This window comes from Eutrema salsugineum, unplaced genomic scaffold (genome assembly GCF_000478725.1).
Source record: "Eutrema salsugineum unplaced genomic scaffold, Eutsalg1_0 scaffold_8, whole genome shotgun sequence".
In the NCBI taxonomy this organism is placed as follows: domain Eukaryota; kingdom Viridiplantae; phylum Streptophyta; class Magnoliopsida; order Brassicales; family Brassicaceae; genus Eutrema; species Eutrema salsugineum.
The window spans coordinates 559,355-574,539 of record NW_006256414.1 but is presented as its reverse complement, the minus strand read 5'-3'; the positions used below and the strand labels follow the sequence as shown (position 1 = coordinate 574,539).

At 39.0% G+C, this 15,185-nt stretch overlaps 2 protein-coding genes and 1 long non-coding RNA gene across 5 annotated transcripts; all 3 read right to left on the bottom strand.

The window, feature by feature from the left end:
- Window positions 1-389: 389 nt before the first annotated feature.
- On the bottom strand, window positions 390-5,626 carry LOC18009696 (disease resistance protein TAO1). Of its 3 annotated transcripts, XM_006391624.2 has the most exons (6): window positions 4,863-5,626; window positions 3,599-4,724; window positions 3,109-3,519; window positions 1,432-3,021; window positions 768-1,348; window positions 390-698 (listed from the first exon to the last, which is right to left on the bottom strand). In XM_006391624.2, exons 1-5 carry the CDS (start codon window positions 5,333-5,335, stop codon window positions 815-817), a joined length of 4,134 nt encoding a protein of 1,377 aa, XP_006391686.1. In that variant the 5' UTR covers window positions 5,336-5,626; the 3' UTR covers window positions 390-698; window positions 768-814. The 3 variants fall into 3 exon arrangements, with proteins under 3 accessions (XP_006391686.1, XP_024004356.1, XP_024004361.1); XM_024148588.1 differs by having other exon boundaries at window positions 390-1,348; XM_024148593.1 differs by having other exon boundaries at window positions 390-1,348; window positions 3,599-4,767; window positions 4,863-5,003.
- Window positions 5,627-12,203: 6,577 nt separating this feature from the next.
- LOC112089874 (toll/interleukin-1 receptor-like protein) lies at window positions 12,204-12,698 on the bottom strand. The gene has a single exon (XM_024160693.1). The coding sequence runs from the start codon at window positions 12,696-12,698 to the stop codon at window positions 12,204-12,206; it is 495 nt and encodes a 164-aa protein (XP_024016461.1).
- Window positions 12,699-13,503: 805 nt separating this feature from the next.
- LOC18009839 lies at window positions 13,504-14,537 on the bottom strand. Its single transcript, XR_002896759.1, has 5 exons — window positions 14,398-14,537; window positions 14,237-14,305; window positions 14,066-14,116; window positions 13,914-13,979; window positions 13,504-13,800 (listed from the first exon to the last, which is right to left on the bottom strand). It is a non-coding gene; the product is annotated as an uncharacterized LOC18009839 (long non-coding RNA).
- Between the last annotated feature and the right edge of the window lie 648 nt (window positions 14,538-15,185).

The following is a 15,185-nucleotide window of genomic DNA, read 5'->3' as shown; positions in this document are numbered from 1 at the left end:
AACTTTTGAAAATGCACGGATCATTTCGTGAAAAATACCGGACTTTTATGGGCATTAAGGATACAGTCGCATACTGGCCCCAAAAACCCATGAACGATTCAATCTCCAAAATTAGAAACTTTACAGACAAATTGTTTTCCTCCACCAAAACTTGGGAAGAGAAGAAGAAAATGATGGTCATTGTTTTTTGGGAATTAATAAACCATCTTTGTAGTAAAAGCAAAGATTGATGTTTGGTCTTTATATATTTCACAGGCAAGCCTTCAAGTCATTTACATGATCAATCAGAAGAAACGCCAGAATAAGTTTTTATTTATTTATGCTTATATAATTAAACATCTGAACATGTTCAATCAGAAAAGCTTTTGTATAACACGAGTAAGAACTGAGAATGCTTCTCTGATTGATACTGAAAACAGAATAAACAAGTCACTTAAATAGACTGGAGTCACGTACAACAAATTGACCGAAACAAATGCATAACAAACTTGTACTTGCTTCCTAAAGAATCGAAAGCAAGACTTATTCTACTTAGAACTAGTCAACAGACCTTCAAGACAAATGAATCAAAATGAAACTAATTTATTCTTCATAACATAAACCAAAGGCAGATTTAGGCTTCTCTCACATAACGACCGAGAATCCATTTTGTGACATAACGAAAAGAGAGGCAACGTTTTTGGGCAAACTTGTATCACCTGAACAATGGGCATGTTACTATAGTGGGGATGCTTGTTTCATATACATCAGAAAGAGGGAGAGAGTACCATTTGTTGGAGTACTGAGCAGGACACTTTTGACTCTCTGTAGCAAATCATGTTACAGTAGCATCGCCTTCTTCTTTGAAGGAGCTGAAAAAATTGGCAAGTTTCTGCGAAACGGTTTGCTGTGTCTCGTTTAAGAAACGTTCTTCTTCTGTAATATCATCATCGCCCTCGTAAACCAGATGAATCCCATGCATCTTTAGTTCAACGCCTGGTTTGTATGGTGGTTCTCGTTTGATCACTTGAATGGTGTACCCGTCTTTAAACGACCTAACCATTGGATGCAAAGCTGGGTATCGGCAGATGTGGAGTTGATCATTACTTGTTATGGGCACTCCACAAAGGTGTAACGTGTGGGTGTAAAACGCGACGTGATCAATGTCGAGAATTTGGGCTTGAACCTCCATCACATCAGGCAGCTGGTAATCATCTTTATTTTCATGGTTAAGAGCCACAACAACAGCCAATATTACACCTCTGAGCTCTCTGTTCGGTTGAGCTGAGAATGTGAGAGGGCCTTGTGAAAACCAGTCCGGGATTCTGTTTCCAGGCAAGCTGAGATTCCGGATCATTTTCAAAGAAGCCTGCAGAGAGAATTCAAAAGATTGCAGGCAAATTTTGTTAACACACGCTGAGATTCAACTAATTGAGATTCTGAGATAATCACCTTGGAAAGTCTTTTCTTAACTTCACGGGAGCATGTAGAGTTACATCCACTCATGTATAATCGTTTCAAAGCCGTCACTTTCTCTAGGCCTGGGATATCATTCACTTTCTCACAGTTTGTGAGATTGAGCTCGTGCAAGACTGTCAGCTCTGAAAGGTCGGATACACTCTCCAATGACAAGCAGTTTGCCAGGTTTAGCTGCTCTAGTTTACATGGGAGAGGAGGAATACACTTGAGCTCTCGGCAGTCATACAATGAAAGTTCTTTGAGACTTGATAACTTCTTCAGGCTAGCCGGAAGACTGTGAAAATAATTATTCCCAAGATACAGTATCTTTAGAGACGAAAGCTTCTCAAAAGCATCTGGAATTTTACCAGATATTCCCCAACTGCACGCATTCAGTTCCTCGAGCGACACGAGTTTTGAGAAAGATTTTGGTAATTCTTTGCTTGTACCTGGAGCACCACCCCCAAAACTTCTAAAAAGAGGCCTTTTAAGCATTTTCAATACCGTTAGATTTGACAGGTTTCCAAAGCTTTGTGGCAGCTCTACCACCAAAGTTTCCTGCATGTATAGATAGCGAAGAGATTTCAGGTCTCCAAATGATTCAGGAAGCTTCTTGAGCATTTCACACTTGTTCATTCGGAGTGTGACTAGCTTTTCAAGCTTGCCAAACTCTTCGGGTAGTTCCTCAATGTTGGAGCCTTCAAGGTCTAAGCTTTGGAGTGTGTCCATATCTCCGATTGATCCAGGCAAAAACTTCAGAAATTTGCAGTTTCTTAACTCAAGTTTGCGAATGAAATGCAAGTCACCAATCTCTTTTGGTAGAGTTTCAATTAAGGTACTATTCAACTGAAGTTGGAGAAGAGAACTCAGTCCACCAATTGAACTCGGAACCTGTTTCAGATATTTGCATTCTCCTGCTGAAAAGTCAGTTAAACATGGCAGTGAGCCTGATTTTATAGCAGGTAGCTCCTCCACCGCGCTTCCGTTAATGAAAAATTCCTTCAATAATCTAAGCTCATTGATAGTGTCCGGAATCTCAGAAAGGGATCTGCAGCGTCCTAAATGCAACTTCTTGAGATGTTTCAGATATTTTATAGAACTCGGAAGGTTTTTCAATGCAGTATCATCAAGATATAGCTTCTCCAGTGATGTTAACGTTCCTATGCCCATAGGTAGCTCTTGAATAGATCTGCAACCCTTTAGACTAAGCTCCTCAAGCTTTTGGAGGCGGTATATAGATTCCGGCAAGTTATTTATTGCTGTTCCATCAAGTAGAAGCTCTTTCAAGCATGTCATGGCACCAATATTTTCTGGTAACACACTCAGATTTGAACAGCCAGAGAGGAAAAGTTTTTCAACATGCTTCAGTCCAGAAACATCAACAAGAAATTCAGCAAGGTTCAAACAGTTTCTGAAGTCCAGGTGAAGCAATGTTTTAAGATTACCAACTGATGTAGGAACCTTCACCAGAAGCTTGCATCGCTCCAGAACAAGCTTCTCTAGGGCTTTATGATTTGATAAATCAGGAATGGCTTCTAAGCTATGGCAACCACGCAAATTTACAACCTTCAAATTCACATCCACCTGAAAGACAGAGAGAAATGTTTTAGCAGTGAGACTTTAGCATAAAACAATATACTTCCTTATGCTGTATGAAAAAAAAAAGCTTACATTTTTACTACAGAAACTCGGGATATTTCTTATTCTACTCTCTGAAAGATCAAGAACAGCAAGTTGCCGAGCAAGAAAATCTGGGGGGAGATTTTCTAATGGACAACCTTTCCACTGTATCCACCTGAGTTCAGATGGGAGGAGTTTAAGATTTCCTTCCAGTTCCACGTTATTAATCTGAAGAAGTCTCAACTTCGTCATTGGTACAAAAGACTCTACGGGAATGGTGATTCCAGAACTTTTTGGCTTTTCCTCTGCTGGGAATTTTACAAGTTTATTCTTCAAGTAATTTAACACAGAGAATTTGCCAGGATTTTTGTGTAGATTCCTGGATGCAATTTCATTTGCAGTCGGGTCACTAGGAAACTTCTTGTTGAAGTCAAGTACGATTCCTCGGATGGATGTTGTTCCCTGTCATCCCATTACAGAACAAAGGATCATGAGAATGTAAGTTAATACATATGATATATAATTGGTAGAATGTAAATACCTTCATATTGTTCAATACATTCATAATTTCACCACGATCCCAGAGTCTACTTCGCATTCCAGGATCCTCATCGTTTTCTTTACGGACCATCTGCCTACCCATGTCTCTAATTTGATCATGCATCCAGATAGTATCGTCTGCCTTGATCTCAACGAGAGATTTCTGTCTGAGGACACTGAGAGCAGCCTCAGCGTTTAGCCCACATCCTTTTAGCACGTCGACAACTTCTTCTTCTGTTATCTTCATTATCATAAAGAGACACGCAATGTCGAGAAATATTTTCTTTTCTTCATCGTCTAAAGACTCGAAACTCAGGGCCAGAACACCATGAAGCTTGTTTGGTTGGGAATTTTTCAGCTTCTCCAGTAGAGCTTGCCATTCCTCTTTCTCCTTGTCATACAAAAGAGAACCAAACACTTTAACAGCCAGTGGCAACAGTCCGGTCATCTCGACCATCATTTTCGACAACTCCAATAAACCAGCTGTTGGTTTTGCTTTTCGTAGTGAATGATAACTAAACAGCTTCAACGCCTGCATCTCAGTCAAGCACTTGACCTCATACTGTTGGTTCACTGAGAGCTTACTCAGAATCCCAGAATCTCTGGTAGTAATGACTATAAGACTTCCTTCACCATACCATCTCGTTTCACCAATCAGGGCATTAACCTGGTCTACCTTATCAACATCATCTAAAACCGCAAGAATCTTCTTCTCAGCAACATTTTCTTTTATCTTTTCAAGGCCTCTGTTAACATCTTCTATTTCAGTTACCAAACGGAAAAGTTCCTTGATGAATGTTTTCTGAAGATTGACTAAGCCATCTTGGTCTGATGACCCTTCTCTAACGTTTGAGATGAAAACTCGTTGCTTGAAACTTCCCACAATCTTGTTATAGAAAGCTTTAGCAAGAGTCGTCTTCCCAATACCACCCATACCGTAAAGTCCCAGGACTTGAACACCAGAATTGGAGTCAATGTCAAACAGATTCGTCAAACTGTCGACACGTGATTCGAGCCCAACCGTGAATTCTCCCACATTTTCTGGTGTATTTCTCACTTCTTCTAAAACCCTTTTCACCACAAGCTCTATCATCTCATCATCAGCTGAGTCGTCTTTACCAAACTCCCTATAAAATAAAATTAAACAAGTTCAACAAATTGCCAAATTCCCTACAAAATAAAAATACACAAGTTCAACAAAAAGCAGTCTCATCTTAAATTCACTTCATAAGGAAGGAAAATAGAGAAGAGATATGGAGTCCTACTTGCAAACAAATCCGGAGAGATTTCCGACTAAAGTCATTGCTCGCTTCCATCGCTGTATCTTCTCCTCGCTAAATCTTTTCGCGTGATTTTCAAAATCCTTGGCGAAATGAGCATTCTGTTTGCGGACATTCGAGGGATCGACCATGTAAAAGATGGGTATCATCAAACGATTCAGAGATTTCTTCAGGTCGCAGAGCATAGCTAATTCATCTAAGCACCAGTGAGAATCAGCATACTTAGGGGATAAGATGATGACGGAGGCAGCCGAGTCCTCCATGCCTGCGACGAGACTTGGATCGACCTCTTCCCCTTTTTTCATACCGTCGTTGTCGAAAAAGACTCGGATCTTTTCCTTCTCGTTAAGCGCCTCGTAGAGACGCTTCGTGATGTTGCCGCGCGTGTCTTCGCCTCGGAAACTGAGGAAGACGTCAAACTTGAGCCTATGCGGCTTCGAAACAACCTCAGTCTCCATCTCCCGATCTTCCTCTTCTCCGTGAAGCTTAGCTTCTGATTCTACGCATCCATATCAGTCATTGGCTAACTAGAGAAGCTCGAATAGCGAATTCGGAAGCTGCTGACCAAAAGTCAACTCGGATCTCCTCTCCTTCGGTCAGTTCATGGCAGTCGACTCTTGATCGGCTTCGCAATTATCTTCGACTCTCTCCTTCTTCAGCTCACCCTTCAAGCGACGGCGATCCATTTAGCGACAGCGATCGACAAAGTCTCTTGGCTAGAGGAAGAGAACGAAGCTCTCGATTTTGGGAATCACTAGAAAATGCCAATTTCCAGATTCTATTCTATTTCCTTCTCTTGTAAAACAAAATTATCGCATTGACTTTCAAGTGTAGGACCAACATAAAACGTCACGCAGTTCCATGGCTATTGCATATCAGAACGACACCCCGTGTTAAATCACCTTCTTCTTTTTTATCGTCTTACATGGAAGGGAGCCGAATATCCACACTTTTCAAAGTATCCGGATCCAGATCCGGATTCATCGGATAATCAGTTTTATTATCCGGATCCAGATCCGAAAAATCCGAATATCCGGTTTGAACCGAATATTTACGGATATCCGACCGGATATTCGGTTTTGTTGATTTAAAAAAAATCTGATGCGCCGAAGCCTCAGAATCTGAATACGACTTAACCTAACTCACTCACTCAGCTTTCACTCTCGATCCAATTCGCAAGAAAATGAACGTAAGGAACAGAATTGTAAAACAGGAGCACACAGTTTTTGATTACCCAGAGTTCACCACCGATATGGTAAGCTACGTCTCTGGGGCCAGACTCACTCCAGCAAATCCACTAACACCAAGGAATCAAGTTCTCAAGAACAGAGAAGCTCTACAAGACTCGCACACCAACGGTTTGACGATATAAAGAAGACGATCTAACAAACTCGGTTAATGATGACCTTTTATACTTAAGGCTTTACAAAATATAACCGGACTAAGTAAACCAGGAATATATGATAACCCTCAATTTAGCGTTAACCAGCTTAAACCAAGTGTATCATACCCTGTTTCATTAACTAAGAGCTAGACCTGTCTTAACTAAGCAATGATAAGATTTAGTCCAAACCTCAACATTCTCCACCTTGGATACATCTTATCATAAGTCAGTGTACACCTTCATCATTCAACTTGGGCTCTCCTGTGGATTCACCTTCTGGACTTAACACCATCTGGCTGACTCATCTCATCACTTATGCTTGAGCCACACCAAGTAAGTCTAATGCAGACTTAAACTTGGATACAGGGACTACCTTTGTCAAGATGTCCGCGGGGTTTCTACTTGTATGAACCTTGAGTACTTCAACCTCACCATCGGCGATAATGTCTCTGATGAAATAGTACTTGACGGCTATATGCTTAGTACGCTCATGAAACATACTGTTCTTCGAGAGACAGATAGCACTTTGCGAGTCGCACCAAACCTTTACTGCTCCATGTTTGAAACCAAAATCTTCGAGAAGACCCCTTAGCCATATACCTTCTTTGACAGCTTCGGTCAATGAGATATACTCAGCTTCCGTCGTCGATAATGCAACTACAGGTTGCAAACACGATCTCCAGCTCACGACATTTCCACCCACCGTAAATACATAACCCGAAATAGATCTCCTCCTATCTAAGTCAGCAGCATAATCAGAGTCACAGAACCCTTGAATCTGCAAATCATTTCCTTTACGATATACCAAATGAACACCTATTGATCCTTTGATATATCGAAGTAACCACTTTACAGCTTCCCAGTGAATCTTGCCTGGTCTACTCATAAATCTACTTATGAGGCCAATTCCATACGCTAAGTCCGGTCTAGAACCTATCATAGCGTACATTATGCTACCTACAGCTGAGGCATAAGGAGTTACCTCAGTGTCAATGCACTCATCTTCATCTCTGACTGCAGACAGCTTGAAGTGTGCACCTATAGGGGTTTGAGATATCTTTGCTCCATTCATTCGGAAATTCTCAACCACCTTTTCCAGATACTTCGACTGAGACAGCCTTAAGGTACCTTGAACTCTGTCTCTGTAAATATCCATACCAAGAATTCTTCTTGCAGCACCTAAGTCCTTCATCTCGAAGGTTGAACTCAGACACTCCTTCAGCTGATTAATATCTGACATGTCTCTTGCGGCCAACAACATGTCATCAACATATAGTAAAATATATATGTAATTGTCGTGTGATACCTCTTTTGTATATACACACAAGTCATGCTCACTCCTGCTGAAACCTTGAGCTAACATAACCTGATCAAATCTCTTGTTCCATTGCCTTGGAGACTGTTTTAGGCCATAGAGAGACTTCTTGAGCAAACAAACTTTATCCTTGTTCTTTGGATCCACATACCCTTCAGGCTGATGCATGTAGAGATCCTCCTCAAGGTTTCCGTGAAGAAACGCAGTCTTCACGTCCATCTGCTCCAGTTCCAGGTCAAGATTCACTACTAGAGATAACAAAACTCTAATAGAAACATGTTTTACCACTGGGGCAAAGACTTCTTGATAGTCAATGCCCTCCCTCTGTGTAAAACCCCTAGCAACTAGACGGGCTTTGAACCGATCATGTTCTCCTTCTATTCCTGGCTTCACCTTAAACAACCATCGACATCCAATAATCTTCCTATCCTTCGGTTTGTCAACTAATACCCATGTCTTGTTCTTCTGTAGGGAATCCATTTCCTCGTCTGTTGCACCATTCCACAGATGCCAATCTCTGCTTGACTGAGCTTCTGTAAAATCTTTTGGTTCCTCAATATTCATTGACTCAGCCACTGAGAGAGCAAACATAATCTCCTCTTCATCACAATCATAGTCTTGATATTTTGCTGGTGGGACAATGACTCTTCTTGTTCGATCCCTTGCCAGCTGATAATTCTCGAGACTTGATCTGACTCCACCACTTGACTCCAAATGTGGCTCATCATCTTCGTTGTCACTAGAAAAACCTTGAGATGCTCCACCTTGATCAGTACCTTCCGAACCATGTGCATCTCCTTGAACTTCAAACTCAGTTAACTCTTTGGTGACATCATGCCTGTTGATGGAGTCAGTGGTTTTAACACCTTTGAGATCTTTGTAAACTTGCTCCTCATGGAACTTCACATTTCTGCTCACTGTAACCTTCTCATCTTCAAGAAGCCAAACCTTGTATCCTTTGTCCCATAGGATAACCAACAAATATTCCTTTGAGAGCACGCGGCTTCAACTTTCCCTGATCTGCATAAACATAAACAATAGAACCAATCTTTCGCATATGTTTATAACCAGGTTTCTTACCAATCCAAACCTCTTCAGCAGACTTAAGGTTGATTGACGCTGTTGGTGACCTGTTTATAGTGTAAACAGATGTTGCTGCAGCTTCGGCCCAGAATTCTTCGCCTAGACCTGATTCATCTAGCAAGCAACGAACCTTCTCCATAATAGTCCGATTCATCCTCTCGGCTACTCCATTCTGCTGTGGAGTGTAGGCACAGGTTCTATGTCTTTCAATGCCATGTTTTCTGCAAAACTCATCAAAGGTATTATTACAAAATTCAAGTCCATTATCTGTCCTTAGACATTTTACCTTTCGATCAACCTGGTTTTCAACTAAGGATTTCCATTCACAAAACTTGGAGAAAGTTTCATCTTTAGACTTTAGAAACCAGACCCATACCTTTTTAGAGAAGTCATCTATTATGGATAGAAAGTATTTACTACCTGAGAGAGACGGTGGAACACTTGGAGAACCCCATAGATCGGCATGCACATAATCAAGAATTGCTTTTGTGTCATGTTTACCTGTCTCGAAGCTTACTCTTTTGGATTTCCCCATTATACAGTGCTCGCAGAACCCTTCTCTTCCCACCTCAGTCTTCTTTAAGACACCTTTTTTGACCAGGGATTGCATGTTCTTGTAACTCATGTGACCTAACCGGCTATGCCAAATGGACATTTTTGACCCTGCTCCCTCCACCTGACACGATTCCTCTGTAATCGTCTTACCGTCTAAGATGTAGAGACCGTTTATTAATGTTCCTTTCAGGGCTAGCTTGTTGTTCTTGTGAAAACTTATCTTCCCATTCCCACCAGAGTGAACAAACCCCAACTGGTCCAAGGTGCTCGTAGATATGAGATTCCTTCTCAAACTTGGAACATACCTAACATTTTTCATCAGCTTGACTGTTCCACCCTGAGTATCCAGCCTTACCGTACCGATCCCTTGAGCCTGAACTGAGTGGAAGTCACCGAGGAGGATTCTACTAGACGTCCTCTCTTCAAACTCCACAAACCAATCTCGTCTCGAGGTCATGTGATGAGTACAACCTGAATCAATAACCCATGTGTTGCTGGGATCATCCACAGAAGCATTCAAAACACTTTTCTCTGCCTCAATCTGATCGATAACGACTGCTGCTTCTCCATCTCCTTCAAGCTCCAGTTTCTTTTTCCTTCCGAAACAGTCCTTTTTAACATGTCCTTCCTTCTTACAGTACCAGCAGGTAACCTTCCTGCCATTCTTGGATTTACTCCTATTTCTGCTTGTGCGATTGTCACCTGAGTCACGCTTTTGCTGTCTGCCACGGTCATTTGTGTAGAGAGCACTCCCGGATCCTGTAGATGTCTTTCACGTCTCTGACATTTCTCTTTGCTTTGACTTTGCTGCTGAAATCACCTCTTCCAAAGATATAGATTCCTTTCCATACTTTAAGGTATGTTGTAACTGATCATAGGTCGTTGGAAGCGAATTCAAGAAAACTATAGCCTGAATCTCATCAGTAACGTTAACATCTAGGCTATTCATCTCAGCAACGATCTTGAGGAATTCATCAACATTTGAATCAATCGGCTTCAAACTATCGCATCTAAAGGTATAGAACTGAGATTGAACGAAGATTCGATTTGGCAGAGACTTAGACATATACAACTTCTCCAACAAAGACCACATGGAAGCAGCAGTAGTGCAGTGTTTTATCTTTCTGAGAACCTGATCACTTATGTTCACTATGATCATATCCTTCGCACGTTCGTCCTTTTCTAACTTTGCAGGATCAGTGATTACCTTAGTTTCTTGGACCGATCCTGTTGCAGGATCTGCTTCGGCTCCTTTCTTGAGCTCAGCCTTAGACAATGGGACTGTAATCTCGAAATCGTCACTGAGGATCACATCCTTCAATCCCGCGACGCCGAAGTGAGCCATCATCCTTGTGGTCCACATCGAGAAATCACCGGTGCCATCGAAACAAACTACTTCGTGCCGAGTCGTTGTTATCGTCGTCATCTTGAGAGCAAACCGAAGCTCTGATACCAATTGATGCGCCGAAGCCTCAGAATCTGAATACGACTTAACCTAACTCACTCACTCAGCTTTCACTCTCGATCCAATTCGCAAGAAAATGAACGTAAGGAACAGAATTGTAAAACAGGAGCACACAGTTTTTGATTACCCAGAGTTCACCACCGATATGGTAAGCTACGTCTCTGGGGCCAGACTCAGTCCAGCAAATCCACTAACACCGAGGAATCAAGTTCTCAAGAACAGAGAAGCTCTACAAGACTCGCACACCAACTGTTTGACGATATAAAGAAGACGATCTAACAAACTCGGTTAATGATGACCTTTTATACTTAAGGCCTTACAAAATATAATCGGACTAAGTAAACCAAGAATATATGATAACCCTCAATTTAGCGTTAACCAGCTTAACCAAGTGTATCATACCCTGTTTCATTAACTAAGAGCTAGACTTATCTTAACTAAGCAATGATAAGATTTAGTCCAAACCTCAACAAAATCTTTAATTTTTAAAAATTATAATGAAATAACATAGATAATTAAAATATATTATCATATCAAGTTACAAATAGCAAAATTTTAAAAACATTCAAATAGCATTCAAATAGCATAAAGTTTACATAACAAAAAATACTAATAAACAAGTTAATTTATCATATGTTATCCATTTTCATGTTCTTGTTTCATAATCTAAAATAGAAATTTATCACACAATATGAATTTCAATCATATGTAAAAGAGTTAAACAAAAAAAAATCTAAAGTTAGTTTTTAAAAATGATTAAATATTATTAAAAATAAATAAATATTTAACAAACGGATAACAGATATCCGGTTTCAAAATTTTCTATTATCCGGATCCGTATCCGAAATAAACGAATACTTAATTTCACTATCCGGGTCCAGATCCGAACGGATATTTGGTTTTTACGGATCGGATAGGACCGAATACCGGATCGGATACCGGATACCGGATAATAATTCCAGCCCTATCAGCCAGTGTTAAAATCACTTGACTCGTTTTTTTACTTTACCGTAAGCTTATTTATTGATTTAAGTACCCATTGTCCATTGAAATTTGAAATTTATGGTTTGAAGAAAATTGAGTTACTGTCGGAGTTAACAGATAAGTAAGAGAGATGGAGGTTTTCAAAGACTCTTCAAGAATGAGAGTGTTTCACTGACATAAGAATATGTGAGTGAAAGTCACAGGTTCAAGGAGAGGGTTCTAGACTTTTTGTAAATGCTCTAGTTCTTGCTTAAAAAGAAACAGAGCATGTTGCTTGAGAAGCAAGAGAGACAAGGATGATGAGTAATAGGAAAGGAAACAAGGAACCATTCTCAAGAAACTTGAAGATCCCAGAAAAAAAAACAGAAAGATTCAAGCTTGGAATAAAAAAGAGAAAAATGTAGATCAATAAATATTTCTAGTGTTGGAGACCATGTCTTATCGAAGATAATCAGAGAACAACTAGCCGCATGAAATGAATGCTTCAAAAAAATTTAGATGAGATGTTTGTATCAAAGTATCTGAATATGAGACTAGAGATTATAAAGATATTGCCATATTGGAGTCATACCTGTAAACAAATCCAGAGATGTTTCCGACTAGATTCATGGCTCTCCTCCATTTCTGTATCTTCTCTTTGCTAAAACTTTTCGAGTGCTCTTCAAAATCCATCTCGAAAGTACCATTCCGTGTCCTAAAATGTCTTGGATCGACCATATAAAAGATGGGTATGATCGGACGATTCAGAGATGCTCTCAGATCGCAGAGCATAGCTAGTTCATCTAGGCACCAGTGAGAGTTAGCGTAGTTCCGGGATAAGACGATGACAGAGGTCGCCGAGTCCTCCATTGCTGCCTCAAGACTTGTACCGATCTCGTCCCCACGTTTCATACCGTCGTTACCGCAGAAAACCCGGACGTTTTCCTTGTTGTTGAGCGTCTCATAGAGACGCCTTGTGATGTTTTGGCCAGTGTCTTGGCCTCGGAAACTTAGAAACACGTCAAATCTGAGCCTTGAAACGGTGATAGGTTCCATTTCGAAATCAAGTTTGAAAAGATGGAAATGGTAACAGAAAATTCTTTACTTGAATCTAAGAGAAAGCTTTTTAAGTATATAGCGTTAGTTGGTGCTACAACACACGCAACATATAAAATATCTTTTGTTTGGAAGATGGAAGAAGCCCTCATATCCATAGTAACGAACACGGCTCTTCTGTAAGCCGGAAACGTCACATAGTTTCATTTCAAACAAATGAGAACGGTACACAGTGTTTATTCAAAGTTTGAAAGTTCTTATCATTAGTGCTAAACACACTTTTTTGCTAAAACACACACTTGTTCAGTTTATTCTGATTTCTTCTATGAATTGACTTTTGGGAGGTGGAAACCGTATAAATGTAGAAGCTGTCATATCCAAAACAACGGAAATGGATCGTCTCCAAGCTTTAATTAATTAACTACAAAAATGTTTTCTCTTTGAACAGTAATCAAACATTAATATTTTCTATATTATATATAAAGATATTATCAATCGAAACTTTAGAAAGTTGTCAAAATGTTTAATGATTTGTATCGGTTTACAGATTATGTAATTTCCATATATATATATGTCCATATTATGATGAGTAGGCCCTAATGATGAGTTTGTGTTTGTCTTATTTTGTTATAAATAAATATATCTTTCAATAAGAATAAGGAAGAAAAACATAAAATGGTTGTTTACTTTTGCAATAGTTAGTATACAAGAAATGTGTTCTTCAAGCAAAGATATGAAATTAGGTTAATCCTAAAATAGTTATAAATATCAAAATAGAGTAATCATTTACATAACATAAGCCAAATCTATCGATAAATACTGAAAACAGAACAAACTGGTCTCTTAAATATACTGTACTTGTTTCCTAAAGAATCGGAAGCAAGACTTATTATACTTAGAACAAGTCAAGAGACTGTAAAGACAGATGAATCAATATGAAGCTACTTTATTCTTCAGAACATAAACCAAAGGCAGATTAATTAGGCTTCTTCTACATAACGACCGAGTTCATCATCGTAGTACATCGGAGTAAATGTACTTTTCCCGAAATAACTGATATACGTACTAAACGCCACTTTTTTTCCCTCCTTGGCTGCAATCTCTGAAGCACACAAAGAAAATGAAGATGAGAAAGAATAAGCACAAATATATATATATATATATATATATATATATAATATGGTAACAATCTTCTTCTTGATTTTGCTTTTTTACCTTCATACACATCCATCTCTAGCATCATTCCCCCTAGTTGCAGAAATTTGCAGGACAGCAAAACACCTTAAAACATGCAAACGATATTCACAAAGCTGACTAATTCGTCGAAAAAGAAGGGAATGCAAAAAAAAAAAAAAATTGATACATACAAAAGCCACCCTATAACCAGTCTCCAGCTTTCGGACTTTCTCGCTTCCACTCTACAATTAAAAAGAAAAGAAAAAATAAGATAATAAAAAATCCGAATACACATACATGAAATCCAATAAGTAACGCTAGTGAGTTTTAATAGATCTAAATGTGAAAACAGAGAACGTTACCATTGGTACAAGTTGATGAAGAGAAATTGCAAGATTGGCGATCCCAAGCGATCTCCCTCTACGGTAACACTGTGTATTACTTTCATCAATCGATCGCTCGAAGAAAGTCCAAAGAACAAACGTAATATTAATCAATAATTATACTCTTTTTGACGTTATACCTGCGCAACTACGGATCTCAAAATCTGCATGATCGAAAAATTAGGTGGTGGTTTGTAAATGCGAACAGAAAATTGAGTTTAGCTGTAGATAAATGAGAGATTACATTTAATGTTGGGAAGTGGGAACTACAAAATGCTTGGATAATTTGAGAAATTAAATAGGGAAATATTTTAAGAATTTTGAAGATTTTCTTTACACGATACTGTTTTTTTTTTGTCCTCTCACTTCAAACAAACCCATGAGATTCTAACGGATCTCTCTCCATATCTAAGTAGTTGAAACTGAACCACCATAAAGGATTCTCTGGTTAAGTTAATGCTTTTAATAAAGAAATGATTTATTCTTCTTTGTATTTCCTATTTATACTCTCTCTCCCTTTACCTAGGTGAAGAATAAGACACATAACTGATAAGGACAAGGCATCAACAAAATATCTCACCAAACCAAAAGCTAAACAGAGAATATGAAACAAAACCAAATTCATAATAACCAGAATCCCTTGATAACAGATTTATCAAACTAAATTCTACGATACTCGATAACTTAATCAAACTAAAGTTTTATTTATATTACTCTAAATTTTTCAAAACTTTCAATGTGAGGCTTTTGACATGTCCCTTATTTAAGTTAGCCAATTCAAGCGTTTTTTCACTTAGCCCAAAAAACTTGTTTTAATTTACACACATTTGTATAAAGTAAACTAGCTTTAAAAATTGTTCCAATAGTAATTAATTAAAGGAATTCATATTATTAATCAGCTTATTATTCTTAAATTCAAATTAAAAGT